This window comes from Anopheles arabiensis, chromosome 3 (genome assembly GCF_016920715.1).
Source record: "Anopheles arabiensis isolate DONGOLA chromosome 3, AaraD3, whole genome shotgun sequence".
Classification (NCBI taxonomy): domain Eukaryota; kingdom Metazoa; phylum Arthropoda; class Insecta; order Diptera; family Culicidae; genus Anopheles; species Anopheles arabiensis.
In genome coordinates, this window is record NC_053518.1 from 89,653,222 (window position 1) to 89,668,452 (window position 15,231).

The 15,231-nt window shown below is 49.5% G+C and overlaps 4 protein-coding genes across 5 annotated transcripts; all 4 read left to right on the forward strand.

Moving 5' to 3' along the window:
* Nucleotides 1–459: 459 nt before the first annotated feature.
* Nucleotides 460–7,110, forward strand: LOC120904052. Of its 2 annotated transcripts, XM_040313773.1 has the most exons (4): nucleotides 460–870; nucleotides 5,535–5,836; nucleotides 5,916–6,238; nucleotides 6,315–7,110. In XM_040313773.1, the coding sequence occupies exons 1-4, from the start codon at nucleotides 609–611 to the stop codon at nucleotides 6,982–6,984; spliced, it is 1,557 nt and encodes a 518-aa protein (XP_040169707.1). In that variant the 5' UTR covers nucleotides 460–608; the 3' UTR covers nucleotides 6,985–7,110. The 2 variants fall into 2 exon arrangements, with proteins under 2 accessions (XP_040169707.1, XP_040169706.1); XM_040313772.1 differs by lacking the exons at nucleotides 5,535–5,836; nucleotides 5,916–6,238; nucleotides 6,315–7,110 and adding exons at nucleotides 1,250–1,572; nucleotides 1,660–2,572 and having other exon boundaries at nucleotides 460–1,172.
* A 114-nt stretch (nucleotides 7,111–7,224) lies between these two features.
* LOC120904053 (uncharacterized PPE family protein PPE24-like) lies at nucleotides 7,225–10,089 on the forward strand. The gene is made up of 10 exons (XM_040313775.1): nucleotides 7,225–7,457; nucleotides 7,549–7,707; nucleotides 7,805–7,936; nucleotides 8,000–8,125; nucleotides 8,209–8,328; nucleotides 8,404–8,520; nucleotides 8,610–8,903; nucleotides 8,993–9,259; nucleotides 9,365–9,667; nucleotides 9,825–10,089. Exons 6-10 carry the CDS (start codon nucleotides 8,472–8,474, stop codon nucleotides 10,040–10,042), a joined length of 1,131 nt encoding a protein of 376 aa, XP_040169709.1. The 5' UTR covers nucleotides 7,225–7,457; nucleotides 7,549–7,707; nucleotides 7,805–7,936; nucleotides 8,000–8,125; nucleotides 8,209–8,328; nucleotides 8,404–8,471; the 3' UTR covers nucleotides 10,043–10,089.
* Nucleotides 10,090–11,255: 1,166 nt separating this feature from the next.
* LOC120902191 lies at nucleotides 11,256–13,103 on the forward strand. Its single transcript, XM_040310746.1, has 3 exons — nucleotides 11,256–11,475; nucleotides 11,542–12,457; nucleotides 12,517–13,103. The coding sequence occupies exons 1-3, from the start codon at nucleotides 11,277–11,279 to the stop codon at nucleotides 13,049–13,051; spliced, it is 1,650 nt and encodes a 549-aa protein (XP_040166680.1). The 5' UTR covers nucleotides 11,256–11,276; the 3' UTR covers nucleotides 13,052–13,103.
* A 112-nt stretch (nucleotides 13,104–13,215) lies between these two features.
* LOC120901587 lies at nucleotides 13,216–14,801 on the forward strand. The gene is made up of 3 exons (XM_040309646.1): nucleotides 13,216–13,619; nucleotides 13,827–13,988; nucleotides 14,169–14,801. The coding sequence occupies exons 1-3, from the start codon at nucleotides 13,398–13,400 to the stop codon at nucleotides 14,418–14,420; spliced, it is 636 nt and encodes a 211-aa protein (XP_040165580.1). The 5' UTR covers nucleotides 13,216–13,397; the 3' UTR covers nucleotides 14,421–14,801.
* Nucleotides 14,802–15,231: the final 430 nt, after the last annotated feature.

Here is a 15,231-nt window from a genome sequence, read left to right on the forward strand (position 1 = left end):
GGTGGTGTCGTTTAGCTTGACCTGACCCCCTCGGACAAAGGACTACGACAAGCATCGTAAAACATTCCACCAGGTCACGTTCGCATTATCGACCCCGTAGCGTGTTGCACGGAGCTGAAATGCTTCAACACCTAGCCAGAGGTCATGACGTTTCCGTTCCGAGCCGTCGGGCGTCCAGCTTATCTCGCAGTGTACCCCCGACGAGTGAGTGATCGCAAAATGCGTGAAAATTTGCAGCTTTTTGCAGCCTGCCCTGCGGTGGCGAACCTCCAGGCTGTACCGGTACAGCAAACCCCTGGTGTATCATTTTGTTGTCCAGTTTTGATAACGCGAACGCGAAGCTTTGTAATGGAGCTGGTGCCCTTGGACAGAGCCCAGGTGTTATCACGGCACGGATGTGTCGATCGCGGGATAGCGTCCTTGGTGCGAGGGTTATATAAGATGGCACCGGTGTGAACGACATGGATACAGTGCGTGTTGAGTGTTCAGGCACGAAGGATCCAGGCACCTGCAGCAAGTTGTCGCTGGTGACCTACGTGTTGCTCGATCGTTTGGTTGCAGATTTATCCCCGGAACTAGTGATCTAGTGTGAGTGAACAACGTCAAAGATGGTGCGGTGTTTAGTTAGGAAACAAATTTCCTGGCTGGCAGTGGTGACGGTGGCGCTAACAGTAGTGGCACAATGTGAGGCCAAAAAGTGTGGTGTCATGTGTCGTGTGCGTGATCCGTTAACGATCGGCAGTAGCCATATGTTGAAGGAGTGCCTGTACGAGATATACCCGGTCGAGAGCACACAGAACACGGACGCCAGTGGACACATGCTGTACGCGAGCGATGATCGACGCAATCGGCTGTTCTCGCTGTACGGTGGTCCGAGCTCGTGCGAGTACTTCGGTACGATGATTCAGACGGCCAAGGGGCGCGACACGTTGGTGGAGACGATCCGTCGGCAGCTGCAGAAGAGTGGCTTCAAGGGGCTGGATCTGCAGTGCGATCCGGTGCAGGCTCGCGTCACCCAGCAGACGTATGCGGAGTTTATGGAGCAGCTGCGCAGCTTCCTGGGCAACACGTACGTGGTGATGGTGACGATGAACAGCTGCCAGCTGGAGCCGAAGCTGGTGGAGACGCTGAACCGAGTGGCGGACTTTGTAACGATCAACCATGTCGGACAGGTAAGGCGAACACGATCGAGTGGGAAGCGGTTTGATGTTGAAGATCTCGTGTGTTCTTGTGTTCTTGGCCTCTGCAGTCCTCGATGCTATCCAGTGCGCTGATGTACGGTTTGGCTAGACATCGCCTGCTGCTGACGACACCATCGCCAGCCTCGATCAGCTGTCCGCTGAACAGCGACTACTCGCTGAACGAAGTTCTAAGCCAGATCGAGCAGCATCATCTGTTCGGAGCAGTCGTTGAGCTTGATCGGGACGACGTGAACAATCAATGCGGCGAAGGTCCTTTCCCGCTGTTCCGCAAGGTGCTGGATCGACTCTGCTCCAATGCTGAGTGTAACTTCAGTGGATTTGTGCGGGATACGCGCAACTGTGGCCAATACTACTCGTGTGTTAATGGACAGTAAGTACGCCGTTGGTTACCTGATCTCTCTACCATTTGTAAGATGAATGCTCATTATTTTTTATAATCTCTAATTGTGATGTTTAGCAAGCAAACCCATCACTGCCCGGTCGGCCATTCGTTTGATCTATGTCAAAGCAGTTGCCAGCCAATCCTGCAGGTAAACTGTAACAGCACAACGTGCGTCGTCACTGGCAGCTTGCCCAATGGTCTGACGCCCATCCGGTTCCCGATTCCGTTCCCGAACCCCAATGCCAACTGCCCAATGGGAGGCGGCGGTGGTAACAATGGTGGAGGCGGCGGTAACAACGGAGGCGGCGGAGGCAATAACCAGACGTCCAACTGCTGCTGCGATGTGCTGCGCAATCTTACGTCATTCATCAACGGCACTGGCCAGTTCTCGCAGTTCATACAGTTTGTGAAGGATCTCGGGGCGGATGATACGGCGGGCCAAGTTCGTACTGCGCTGTCGAGCATCACCCCTGGGTTGAACAACATCGTTCAGGTGGTGAACAACATCCTCGGAGGTTTACTGAATGGGCAGCAGCAACTGAATAACACGATGAATGGCATGAACAATATAGGCGTTACTACCGGTCTGTTGGATCAGTTACTGAATCTGTTGAAAACACTGCTCCAAAATTTGTTAGGTGGTGGTGGTGGTGGTGGGGGTGGCGGAGCAGCACCAACTAGTGGTAGTGGACTACCTGTCGTTGGTACTGTTTTGCCTGGTACTGGTGGACTACCTGCCGTTGGTAGTGTTGTACCTGGTGGAACTGGAGTCGTTGGTGCGGTTGCGCCTGTTGCTAGTGGCGATCCTACAAACCTTCTTTCAGCAGACGGTACAGCAATGCTGACGGGTAGTTTAGGATTGCTGTAAGCTACACTACACTAAGGAGCTCTCAGGGCATTGATGTTCCTGCACGAGGGTATAAAATTGTTTGTAGTGCGTGTTGAATATATATAGTTAAATAAATTAATATTCTAAAAATCTACCATTTGACATTTGTGAACTTTTGAACATTTGCAAAAGACCTTGAATGACGACAATGCACTATAGGGATGGACGGACGGAGAATGTACAACGACGATGTTTCGGAGCCGAGCGGAGGTAAATGTTACAAGAAATAACTGTCTCTTCAGCATCTCGTAGTACTGATATGCTCAGTTCAAACCGTGTCATCGCTAGTAGCTAGTGTTCTTACAGTTTTATGGAAATACATGCGATTGACTGGGCCTGTTCATGAATTGATTTTATTGTTCAAAATAACGTTTTTGAGTTCTTGTTATTGGATGAATTTTAGGGCGAAATGGGACAGTTGAGCCAACCTACACTAATAGTTCGGCTCTCACTGACTGATCACTCAGCGAGCCACTCAGACGCCACTCAGCACGATCGGAAGGACGATCAACGATCAAAGAAGAACAAAAAAAAAGAAACTAGCTGAGTTACTCTTATTAAATACAATTGAGAGGAATTTCAATAAAATCTCGCTAAATATCAACACGAATACGTGTATACATACGATCAACTCACCCAGGTGAGTGGCGAACCTACTGTACTTATAACAATTGGGGCCATCAGACCTATCGGGGACACTCTGCGGGCGATTGGTCCGCTCAACGTTGAAGGATTTACTGGTCTTCTTGCACACAGCCTTCACCTTTTTATTTCACTTGGTAACCGCCGACGGTCTTCGCTACTAAGCCTTTTCTGATCGTCTGGCATTCTGTAAACTGCTCTTACTTCAATTAAAATGTATACCCAATCATCGAATTGTTGATTATACGGATTGCAGCTATATCGAATATTACTTAAGATTCATTTGTAGCAACTTGATGAGTCTTTGATATAATAATTTTCTTGATTTTTTTGTAAAATAAACGAAGAATGCTCTGTTGGGCTGTTTGGAGATCGCGTGTAGCCAGAGAGCCAGGCAATCACCATTAACTTTTTTATGTATTGTTCTAAAAGTAGCCTTATGAAATTTATGATTTAATGAAAAATATCGAATATTTCTTGAATGTATGGGGAAATGTAAAGCAAAAGCTTCGATCTTCATCTGAGAGGCAAATGGAGTTGAAAGAAACGAGAAATTTGACTAGATTGTAAACAATAAAAAAAAGCATAATTGTGTCCAAGATAATTAGTTGTTAGCTTGTTGGCAAGAATAGTTTCGAATGGCATAGCGGTTAAGAGATCCTTATGGAAGAAATCTTAAAAACAGAACTTTACTTAGACGCTACCGCTCTGATGTTTTGCTAGCATAAAGGATTTGGCACTCGTGTGAGCATACTTGTATAGAGTCTTAATATAGTAGTGAATCGTAGATTTAAACTTAATCATCATATTGAGTATACCCGCAGTGTAACATTGCTACAACAAGCTGTGTTCTTTAATCCTGTTCTCGTACGGATCAATAATTCAATCGATTAGGAAAATGATGATTTGTGCATGAGATATGAACCAAATATCAGCTGCAAAGGGTCGCCGTCCGTATATTATCAAACGTTTAGGTCATCCGAGCACCTAATGCTGATTATGATCTTACTAATCCTTCGTTACTATGACGATCAGTCCTGACATCGGTCCAGATCAGACTCGTCCAGATGGGAGAGTATATTACAAATATTACATTAAATCGTATTTAATTTTGATGTTAGTATATTGTTTTTCGTTACCTCATATTGATAGATTATGCAACCAGCAGCAGGCAGACGATCATGCAAAAAGTCAACTGTTTGTGTATGGATAACGGGTTGCCCCGAATACGAGTAAACGCGGGCACACAACAACTGACAGCCACGTGTTTGCTGGCGCGATCTGCCATTTCGTGCTGGAATAGCTGTTTACGGATGGCGCTAGGGGAGGTCGACTGAGCAGAGTATGCAGAGCTCGACCAGAGCACTACTGTTACCCTACACCGATCAGCTTAACCTGGCTGTGTTGGTTCCGGTTTGCTCTACCCAAGAGGTCATGGAGCTGGTCTTCAACAACGCTCATCTTAATACACCACGTACGCTACAAAAACGAGTTTCCGCATAGTTGCGCAGTGTTGTTTACAATTATTCTGTCCATTGTTTAGTGCCTGCTTCATGTTGCTCGGTTGAACAAAGGAACGATCGAAGAGCACCTGAAACGGTCTGGACCACGCTGTGGCTGAGGTTAAAGTACAGATCGTAACGTAAACAACGCCCCAATCACTACGCTGGACCCTGGTTTGCACTCACATATAGAGGGTTTCCCCTTTTCATTTAGACTATACCCGTACACAATGGTTCTCGTCAGCTACTGGAAATGCCTCAACCGAAGACCGAAGGCTGTGGCAGCACTCTGCACACAACACAGTAGCGGTGTCTTATCTGAGGTATGTAGCCGAGCGGCGTTGGAAGCGTTGCGTGAAAATTTGCAGCTTTTTCGGTACGGTGCAGCTATATGGTCACCGATAAGCGCAAGACACTACGGCTTATACGGCTTATCGCGGCACGGATGTTGTGATCGCGGCAGTGAGTCCTTGGGGGGTGAGGGTTATATAAGATGGTTGCGGTAAGTTTGACATGGGTACAGTGTGTGTTGAGTGTTGAGGTGGTGCGCATAAACGAAACGCACCTGCAGCAAGTGGTCGCTCGGTGTCGTCGGGATAGGCTGGCATTGGCTTGGACATCCCATTGATTGTGGACTATCGATTTAAGAGCTGGAAAGATGGTGGGGTGTTTTGTTAGGAATCACATCTCTTGGATGGTGATGACGGTGGTGATTATAGCAGTGGCACAATGTGAGGCTAAAAAGTGTGGTGTCATGTGTCGTGTGCGTGATCCTATGAAGATCGGCAATAGTCAAATGTTGAAGCAGTGTCTGTACGAGATATACCCGGTCGAGAGCACACAGAGTACGGACGGCAGTGGGAAAACTCTGTACGCGAGCGATGATCGACGCAATCGACTGTTCTCGCTGTACGGTGGTCCGAGCTCGTGCGAGTACTTCGGTACGATGATTCAGACGGCCAAGGGACGCGACACGCTGGTGGAGACGATCCGTCGGCAGCTGCAGAAGAGTGGCTTCAAGGGGCTGGATCTGCAGTGCGATCCGGTGCAGGCTCGCGTCACCCAGCAGACGTATGCGGAGTTTATGGAGCAGCTGCGCAGCTTCCTGGGCAACACATACGTGGTGATGGTGACAATGAACAGCTGCCAGCTGGAGCCGAAGCTGGTGGAGACGCTGAACAGAGTGGCGGACTTTGTAACGATCAACCATGTCGGACAGGTAAGGCGAACACGATCGAGTGGGAAGCGGTTTGATGTTGAAGATCTCGTGTTTGTTTGTGTGTTCTTTTTCTGTGCAGTCCTCGATGCTATCCAGTGCGCTGATGTACGGTTTGGCCAGACATCGCCTGCTGCTGACGACACCATCGCCAGCCTCGATCAGCTGTCCGCTGAACAGCGACTACTCGCTGAACGAAGTGCTAAGCCAGATCGAGCAGCATCATCTGTTCGGAGCAGTCGTTGAGCTTGATCGGGACGACGTGAACAATCAATGCGGCGAAGGTCCTTTCCCGCTGTTCCGCAAGGTGCTGGATCGGCTCTGCTCCAATGCTGAGTGCAACTTCAGTGGATTCGTGCGGGATACGCGCAACTGTGGCCAGTACTACTCGTGTGACAACGGAATGTATGTGAATCTGGTATAATTGTATGTATTTGTTATTCATATTATCTCGCTTGTTGTCTCATTACGCCTTCTCCAGTACAACGCCACACCACTGCCCGGTCGGCCATTCGTTCGATCTGTGTAAGAGCACCTGCGAACCGTTCCTGAAGGTGGACTGCAACAGCACAACGTGCTCGGTGAACGGAGGGCTACCAAATGGATTCTTCCCCGTACCGTACCCGGTTCCGTTCCCGTTCCCGAACCTGAACTGCTCGATCTTTGACAACGGGGGTGGCAACAACAACGGCGGCAACAACAACGGTGGTAGCAACAACCAATCGTCCGACTGCTGCTGCGATGTGCTGAAAAACATCACGATGATTTTAACCGGTACGGATCAGTTCTCGGAGCTGGTGCAGCTACTCATAGACCTCGGGCTGGACGATACGTTCGGCGAGTTGCGCAAGGCACTGAAGAACATTACGCCCTTGGTGAAGAATATCGTTGACCAGCTGAACCTTCTGCTCGGTGCATTGCTGAACGGTCAGCAAGCGATGAACGGCACGATGACCGACATGAACGGTGCAGGCGTTCAAGCCGGTATCATTCAGGGTTTGTTGGAAAAGATTTTGGAAATAGTGCAAAATCTTTTGAAGCTTTTGGGCGTAGACCTTTTGGGTACCGGTGGTACCGGTCTGTTGAGTGGGCTGCTTGGTGGTGTCGGTGGTGGTGGTGGTGGGCTGCTAGGTGGCGCTCTAGGAGTATGATGGAGATAATTCGGAGCGGGGCCGTTGGCGCTTGTTACCTCTTTTTCAACCTGTACAACTTCATCATACCTGTTAATTCTCTACTCTATTCCGTAGCTGCTAAATAAAGCTCTTACTTAAACTATCCTTTCGTTTCGTTCTTCTTCTGTTTTGCTATTTTCTACCACTCTCTCTTCGCTAATGCTTCCCTTTCTATTCGATCGACAAAGTTGTAAGTATTTACTGTAGTTAGTAACGCTTTATTTTTGCTTCCAAAATCAAACAAGGGCTGCTGGTCGATCGAGCAACCTGTCCAGTAGTATGCACGGTACCGAGCGTCGTAACACCGCCGATCATTCCCATCACGGTACCGCCCGTAACGGGAGCACCACTGCCGACCGCTTGCTGTCCGTGTAACTGCCAATCGCAACAGAGTGACGGTACGACGACTCTGCTGCTGCAACTGATCAGTCAAATATTGCTGCAGAATATCGGTAGGTTTGAAACGATTCCTTCCCCCTGCTACGATCGTCATCTTCTCATTACGTGTTTTAATGTCATATGCGCGCGCGTGCACGGGTGAAGGTAGCAACACTACACCTGCAACCACTGTATCGCCATTGTGCACACTAACAAACCCGCTGACATCCACCAACATCCAAGTGTTATTGGGACAGTTAAGAAATGCAGGCGTAGTGCCGGAGCTGCTAAGCGTTATCAGCCAAGCGTTGGTAGGGCTGCTAGGTACGTGCGAACCACTATGTTTGTCGCGTGGATAGGGGTTTATCTTCATTTCTTTCGTTCGCTCTCTCTTTCTCTGTCTCTTTCTCTGCCCTTAAAGGTGGCCAAACATCACCTATCGGTGTAACGCTACCGCCTCTAACGGGCACTTTGTTAGGGCAGCTGCAGCAAAACACGGGCGTTGTACCACAGCTGCTGGAGGTAGTGAGCCAAGCGGTTCAGAGCCTTCTTGGTAAGTTGTATGCGCGTGGCGGTGGAAGCGTACGGGTTGAAACTGACTTCGCGTATCTTGCAGGAGGTGGAGGAGGCACCACACTGCTACAAGGACTGCCGGGGATTAGCACACTGCTAGGACAAACGAATGGTGGCGTGCTGCCTGGACTGCTGCAAGTTGTTAGCCAAGCGGCACAAGGCTTGTTGGGTAGGTTCTCGCGTTGAGAATCTGAACTGAAGAAACCATAATATTAATCGAATTTTGTGTCGACATTCGACATTGTCTTCAAGGAGGAGGAACAGTGAGTTCAGGTGGATTGCCGCTTCCACTCGGGAATCTAGCGGGCAGTGTAACGGGTGTTGTGCCTGATCTGCTGCAGGTTGTCAGTCAAGCCGTCCAGGGTTTGTTAGGTAAACTTGACGAAGCACAGCATTTGTGAAATAATTATTAACGAATCGGTATACTTGTTACACTCTCACGAAAAGGAGGATCCAACTCAGCGCTAGGCATAGGGACAAGCCAAATATGTGGAGTTCAGCCAAATACCGGTGCGATGCAGCAGTTGCTGGTTTTGGTAGTTTATATACTACAAACCGTGTTTGGTATGTTGATGCGCAATAGGATCAGAAAAATCAACACCAAAAACATCATCCTAATCGATCATTCTTTATCTCATGCCAACATCCCAAAGGCTCACTAGGTGTAGTATGTCCGGTAACGGTACCACCGGTAACACTACCACCGGTAACACTACCGCCGGTAACACTTCCACCTATACTAACCTTACCTCCCATAACGCTTCCACCGATACTGACTTTGCCCCCCATAACACTTCCACCGATCATAACACTTCCTACCATCCCCACAATCCTACCCACGAGTTGCCCGACCGCAGTGAATCAAATCTGCCTGTCGCTTCAAACCAACTTGGGCCTGGTCAATCAGCTCCTCTTGTCCGTTGGAAATGTGCTGCAGAATTTGCTTGGTAGGTGTCAAATCCCGACAAACACTTCTGTTGAGGGTAAAGTTGAAAGTTAATGTTGTAAATTTGTTTCCCCAAACGTGCCACCAAAGGAGTACTACCGTCCTGCGTTATCCCCGTCGTTACTGTACCATCAGTTACGCTACCAGTTACCTTGCCACCTGTAACATTACCACCTGTGACACTACCGCCAATCACATTGCCCCCGGTAACAGTGCCCACACTGCCAGCAGTAACCCTGCCCGGTGTGACGCTTCCGGGACTGGGCGGTTCGTTGGTCTCCGTCTCGCTTCAAGCAAATCTGGAGCTGCTGAACGGGCTACTGCCCGCACTGCTTACACTGCTACCACTGTTGCTACGTAGGTGTTTTTGCCCGGAAACCGCTAGCGTGACCAACGATACTAATATGTTGATCTTTTTTCTCTCTCTATATCTCTCTTTTTTGCAATCTCGGATCAATCTAGCATTGCTTCCGGCTCTCCTCGGGGCACTGCCATTGCTCGGCTTGCCCGCCAATCTGGTAAACATTGTGGGCGACCTGCAGGCCAATCTGGGCGTTCTTGGCGGTGTGCTGCCGACGGTACTGAGCCTTGTACAAACGTTGCTACCGGTGCTCGGTGCACTGCCGGCAGGGCTTCCGTCGCTTCCCGTAACGCTTCCCTCCCTTTTGCCCCAGGTGGCTAACGTTATGGTTGATCTTCAGGCAAGCTTGGGCGGTCTGGACAGTGTGTTACAGACGGTGCTAGGGTTGGTTCAAGCGTTGCTCGGTAGGTTGTTTCGGTCGCTTTGTTTTTATGTCACCTCACATATCATCTTCACAATCCTTCTTAAAGCCATTCTCTGCTCTACACTATCGTATTTCTATCACTATTTATTAGTTTTTACAAGACTGCTATTTTTTCTTCTTCTTCTTTTCTCTTGTAGGATCACTTCCAGGCGTTCCGGTGACGCTACCACCAATAACGATTCCCACACTCCCCGTTACGCTACCACCTATCACAGTGCCAACTATTACGCTACCACCTATCACGGTGCCAACTGTGACGCTACCACCTATCACGGTGCCAACTGTGACGCTACCACCGGTAACACTTCCACCGGTAACGCTTCCACCGGTGACTCTAATACCGTTGGCTTTGTAATTATAAGAGATGTATTTTTATTTTCAAATAAAACATTAACTTATGAATCGATCAGTCGTATCAACGAATCTGTCAAGTAAACTTGAAAAAAATATGTCAAAAATCTTGTTTTCGGTCCGGGTGCTTTTGCTGCAACAACCAGCACATAATGCCGTATTCCTGAAGCAGCGAAATGAATTGCTTTCCGATCGTGATTTTACTTTTAATGACACAGCAAACACGTACGCACATGCACGCATAATTAATTGCTTTAATTGGTTGTAAGCCACATTTCCAGGCCAACGAATGGTGAATAGGCCGCTGGCTCCGCATGAGTCTTCCGATGGGATGGCGTTGTCCAGCGTTTCGTAATGGATGGCATGTGCTTTAATAACGAATCCCGGGATAAGAACGTTTGCTTAAATATTCATGAGACGCTTTCATTTCATTAAGCAGCACATGGAAACAAACAGCAAAACCAGGATAAATGCATTGATTATGGAGCGGTTGAACGACAAAGACGGTGCAGAAGCAGTGTAAAAGATCCGAACCGAGCCCAACGGGATGGAAGACCAAGCGCGATAGAGAAAAGAAGCGCGAAAGAATGTGCAGAAAGAGTAACATTGCTCCCGGTTGGTAAGAGTGGAAAGATTTATGAGACTTTGTTCCCAACTAACCGTTTGCATTGGAGCATTGGAGAGTTTGTGAATTGACACTTGACACTCGATGTGGAGCCGTTCTGGTGCGGCTACAAGAAGCGCTACGGTCCTTGGCCGCCGGCTGGGTGGAAGAATAACACGATACGAATGTTTATTAGATTGCTAAATCACATCACAACTGTCTGACAATCTCAATCACAGCTCTCTGTCTCTCTTTCTCTGAGACTGTGGGTTGGGGTTAGTCCAATATGTCTTCAGTCTCTTGGGTTGCGAGATTGCGCTTTTCCCTTTGATAAGAGGTTGATTTTTTGCTACTAGCACGTGGTCGTTGAGTACAAATAAAAAAGCTACACAGCTACGAATGATAGATGGTAAGTCAATGGTACTGTGTACCGGACAGTGAACCGCCATGCCGTTCGGGAGTGATATGAGGATGGTATCGATGTATTCACAATCACCGACGTATGAGCCTCAACTGAAACGTGTTTAGGATCATTGAGTGCGATAGTGGGCAGACTTTGTAGTGCATATAAAAAGGAGAATGCTGATGGGATTCTTACTCGAATGTGACCAGATGTACAAGCTTGTTGGGGACGATGCGGCTACAAGCGGAACACTTGGTGATGCTGATGCTCGTTACTTACGGAGCGGTAGAATGTTTGGATGTGATCTGTCAGATTCAGCTGCAACTCCCTATCGAGAGTGCGCTGGCAAAGGAGCTGCGTTCGTGTAGTGTGTTCATAGTAAACAGTGTATCATTCGATATCGATCAATCAACCATTTTGTCCCAAGAAGGTAAGCAAAGTGGAATAGCGTAAACTGGAAGCTATTGCTTAAGACAGTACATTATCTACCCACCAGAACTCGCCCGTATCGACACCATCAAGCGAAGTAACGCTTCGGCAGATGTGCTACTAACGATAGTGCTGCCCTTCAACGTTACCGTCCAGTCGGTGCACCGGCAGCTCAGCGAACGCATCGGCATAGTGCTGCGCGATAACGTGCTGGACGGCGTGGACCTAGACTACGACATTGCACTGCTCGACCACTACGAGCAGCATCGGTACGGACAGTTTCTGCGCCAGCTGCGCACGGCACTGAGCGACAAGTATCGCATCAGCACCACGATCGGGTGCCATACGCTGGGCAGCTCGAAAGCGCTACTAACCGCGTTCAACGACCAGCTCGATCTGGTGAGCGTGGTCGGCGTGAACATGCTGGAAGACGAGCTGCTAAACCGTAGCGCCGAAGAGTTGCTGGTGCGCGAGTACGAAGCCGAGTACATCGAGCGGCTTGTCAGCGGTGGGCTGCGGCCGGAAAAGATTGTACTCAGCGTGCTGACCGTGGGCGTTGTGTTTAATCCGGGAAGCTATCGGGCGGTGCGGTCGCTACACCGCAGCCTACAGGTTGGTGTGCTAGCGTATGGGCAGGTGTGTGAGCTATTGCGCGAAAGGCAGGCAAAGTGTGGCGATGGCAGCAAGCGTCCCACGTGCTCACTGTTCGCTGGCAGAGCGGCCGTCGTGTACGACAGTGAGACGACCGTTCGATTGCGTACGGAGCAGGCCCACAGACTCGCTGCACGGGGCGTGCTGATACTGCCGAACTATGACGACACGGACAACAGGTGCGGAGCGGGTCCGTTTCCACTGTTTCGGAGCTTAATGGAGGGTGTGAAGGAATGGACAGCATCGGAGAGCAGTGTGCTTGTTTGTGATGGAAAGCAACGGTACGGGGATGCTGCCGATCGACTCGTATACTACACATTCTACAATGGAAGGTAAAGGCGAAGGATTGGTCGAACAGAAAGATGGAAGTAATTAACGTTTATCGTGTCAGGTTTCAGCAGCATCGTTGCGCGGCAGGAACTCATTTTAATGAGCAGCTACAAGCTTGCGTAAGCACTCGAGAGGTAGCTCGTACCGAGCCGAAAGATACGGAATGTGACGCAGCACCACTGAGCGAATATTCATCGACACCAGTTTATCCTCCCAGCACCGATTCCTCGACGACGACAACGACGACGACGTTGAGTGCTGTAGTGAAGGAAACGATTGCACCAAACACCTCAACGCCAACCCGTTCGGTAATGCAAAGCCTCGAAAGTGCCCTGACGTACCTGGATGGCATCATTTACCGCGCGTTGGGCATGGTGGAACGGTTAGAGAATTTGGAACAATCGCACCAGGAACGGACACAGACGAAGGCGGACTATGTAATTCCATCGACAGTGGCATCGGTAGCCGAACAGGACCACTACGCGGCCGAGGGGAGCAGCTTGGTGGAGGAAACAGTGACAACAACTGCTGCTGCCGAAAGTAGTACACTACTCGAGGGTTTGCTCATTCCAGCCGGTTTGCCATACTTTCGGTGATAAACAATAAAACTGTACCACAACCACCACGTGTACCACGTGTATCGAGTTGAACGAACAAAACCGCGGTCCACTTGTTTTAAGTACACGGCGGAAAGCAAACAAAAACAAGAGAAATGGCGAATTTCTCGATGACTCAGGTCGTATCCTCAGCAACCATTGAGCGTGTGGTTGTGCTCGGTAGTAACAACCATCATTATCTGCCTGCTGTTAGTGTCCAAAAACGGTTTCGGAAAGCGCTCATCGTACCCGGGCGGTCGGCAGCACCATATCGGTCGCACCATAAAGTTGTCGTTCGCGCGTGTGTCTGTGTGCTTGGCAAAAACGACCGGTGGCAGGTTTAACAATGTTTGACTGTTTTTGCTCACAGCCACCGGTAGCGGGCGATACCGGCGAGCCGAACGTGCCATTTGAAACTTTTCCCAATCACCACCAGCGGCCGTCGGTGGTGGCGACCGAGTTTGCGGCCGAACTAGTGCACCAGCTGGTCGGCGGTGTGCGGGGGGGCGTCCGGGGGTACGTACCGTACCTGGCCCGGTACGCTCTCCTCATCAACGCCATCGAAACGGTACGTTTCCACTGTTATTGATGACAACGTGTGACATGGGGACATGGGTTGTGGTTAAAGCCATTGGGGGCAACGAATAGAAGAAGAAAAAGCAAACCCCTTAACCTCAACAACCGGCGATGTTTGTAATATCATTCACGTTTTGCTACGCTGCCATGTTGGTTTTTTTCTGATCTCCTTCTCCCCATGGTTTTGGTTTGGTTGCAGGTGCTGTCAATGTATGCACTGCTGACGCAAGCCGGCTGGTACCATCGGCTCCAGTGGCGCCCGCTCTGCTACATTCCGAAGTATTTGCGCATCAATATCGCGCTGGTCGTGTCGCTGCTGACCGTCTACTCGAATCTGGCCGCCATCGTCGGTTTGCTAAAGGTGAGTGTGGCTCTGCGTGTGTGTGTGTGGCTGTATGTGTCTCTCTTGATGAACAAATGGAGTTCCGGTAGGTGTATGCTTAGCTAACGCTAACGGATGCTGCTGACTCGACGACCTATTTAAGTGCATACTCTGCCCCGTGTGACCGACATTTCTTCCTCCAATTCCCGTACCCAAAAGCATCAGCCGTACCTGCTACTGCCCTACATCTGCCTTCGGCTGGGCACGTTTGTGCTGGAGCTGTGCTACCTGGTGGATAAAACGCGACCCGCCACGAGCCCCCTGCCTGCCTGGAAGCTTGACCCAAAGGTTTGCCCACTCGAACGGTGGCGGTCGTGGTCGCCGCTGATGGTCATCCTAGTTGGCTGCAATCTATCGGCAGTGATCGCTGTGTATATGACCGACGATGGCCTGAAGGTTGGTGCTGCGTGACCGGTGTGCGGTGTGAGATTGAAATCGTAGCGAAGTGGCGCCCTTGTCGTGATTCAGAAACGTTCGCACGATGGTGAAGATTGGTGGTTCTCATTTTTAACCACAGCGCAACCAGCGAATTCGGAACTCCTGTCAACCACGCAAGGTGTAACAAAATCCGTGGTCAGTACGTTTTCCCGAATTGGTCGTTTTTTTGTTTGCTTCAACCCTGAAGATTAGTAGTGAATGGTGGTTTGCAGTGTTTGCACACATACCACTACCGGGGCTAATGGATTCACGCGAGATGGCGCTGCAGGGGGAATTATTTCCCTTTTAGCAGCAAATGGGTATGGCAATAAACAACGCGCAGTTGGAGACATTTTCGTCACACACTGTAGCTTAGCTTGGGTGTTTGTTTAATTGTTTATGGTGGGCAGAGGGAGCCATAAGCAATAGGTGTTGTTGTTGTTTTTGTCGTTCCTCGGCGGAAGACTAAACAGGGCTGCCCTGTTGGTAGCGTAACGGTTTAGCAGCGTGTCGGCATTTCTTCAGCACTGATAGCTTCATTTGCGGCGTATAAACACAACGCGATGTAACAACAACACAGCCAAAAACTTGATCACATGAAATTTACTACTACGCATACACTCACACACAGACATGCCAAAATGCTGCCGGTTCTCCGCACGAGAGAGGGTGTGGGCTTTACTCGCGCGAGCTTTTGTTATGATTTTACTCAAAACAGCAAAACATACTTTAACGCAAGGCAGCCATACATACAACTCTGGCTGGGTTGCGGAATGTAAGCAAAACGTGGTTATGTCAACAGTCA

What these genes read in the sequence shown, in the direction of transcription:
- LOC120904052 (XM_040313772.1), top strand. Translation starts at nt 609, where the DNA reads ATGGTGCGGTGTTTAGTTAGGAAACAAATTTCCTGGCTGGCAGTGGTG. An exon ending in CGATCAACCATGTCGGACAG is followed by an intron (nt 1,173 to 1,249) that starts GTAAGGCGAACA and finishes TGGCCTCTGCAG; the next exon opens with TCCTCGATGCTATCCAGTGC. An exon ending in TACTCGTGTGTTAATGGACA is followed by an intron (nt 1,573 to 1,659) that starts GTAAGTACGCCG and finishes TGTGATGTTTAG; the next exon opens with CAAGCAAACCCATCACTGCC.
- LOC120904053 (XM_040313775.1), top strand. Translation starts at nt 8,472, where the DNA reads ATGCAGCAGTTGCTGGTTTTGGTAGTTTATATACTACAAACCGTGTTT. An exon ending in TATACTACAAACCGTGTTTG is followed by an intron (nt 8,521 to 8,609) that starts GTATGTTGATGC and finishes AACATCCCAAAG; the next exon opens with GCTCACTAGGTGTAGTATGT. An exon ending in GTTGGTTCAAGCGTTGCTCG is followed by an intron (nt 9,668 to 9,824) that starts GTAGGTTGTTTC and finishes TTTCTCTTGTAG; the next exon opens with GATCACTTCCAGGCGTTCCG.
- LOC120902191 (XM_040310746.1), top strand. Translation starts at nt 11,277, where the DNA reads ATGCGGCTACAAGCGGAACACTTGGTGATGCTGATGCTCGTTACTTAC. An exon ending in AACCATTTTGTCCCAAGAAG is followed by an intron (nt 11,476 to 11,541) that starts GTAAGCAAAGTG and finishes TCTACCCACCAG; the next exon opens with AACTCGCCCGTATCGACACC. An exon ending in TACACATTCTACAATGGAAG is followed by an intron (nt 12,458 to 12,516) that starts GTAAAGGCGAAG and finishes TTATCGTGTCAG; the next exon opens with GTTTCAGCAGCATCGTTGCG.
- LOC120901587 (XM_040309646.1), top strand. Translation starts at nt 13,398, where the DNA reads ATGTTTGACTGTTTTTGCTCACAGCCACCGGTAGCGGGCGATACCGGC. An exon ending in TCATCAACGCCATCGAAACG is followed by an intron (nt 13,620 to 13,826) that starts GTACGTTTCCAC and finishes GTTTGGTTGCAG; the next exon opens with GTGCTGTCAATGTATGCACT. An exon ending in CCATCGTCGGTTTGCTAAAG is followed by an intron (nt 13,989 to 14,168) that starts GTGAGTGTGGCT and finishes CGTACCCAAAAG; the next exon opens with CATCAGCCGTACCTGCTACT.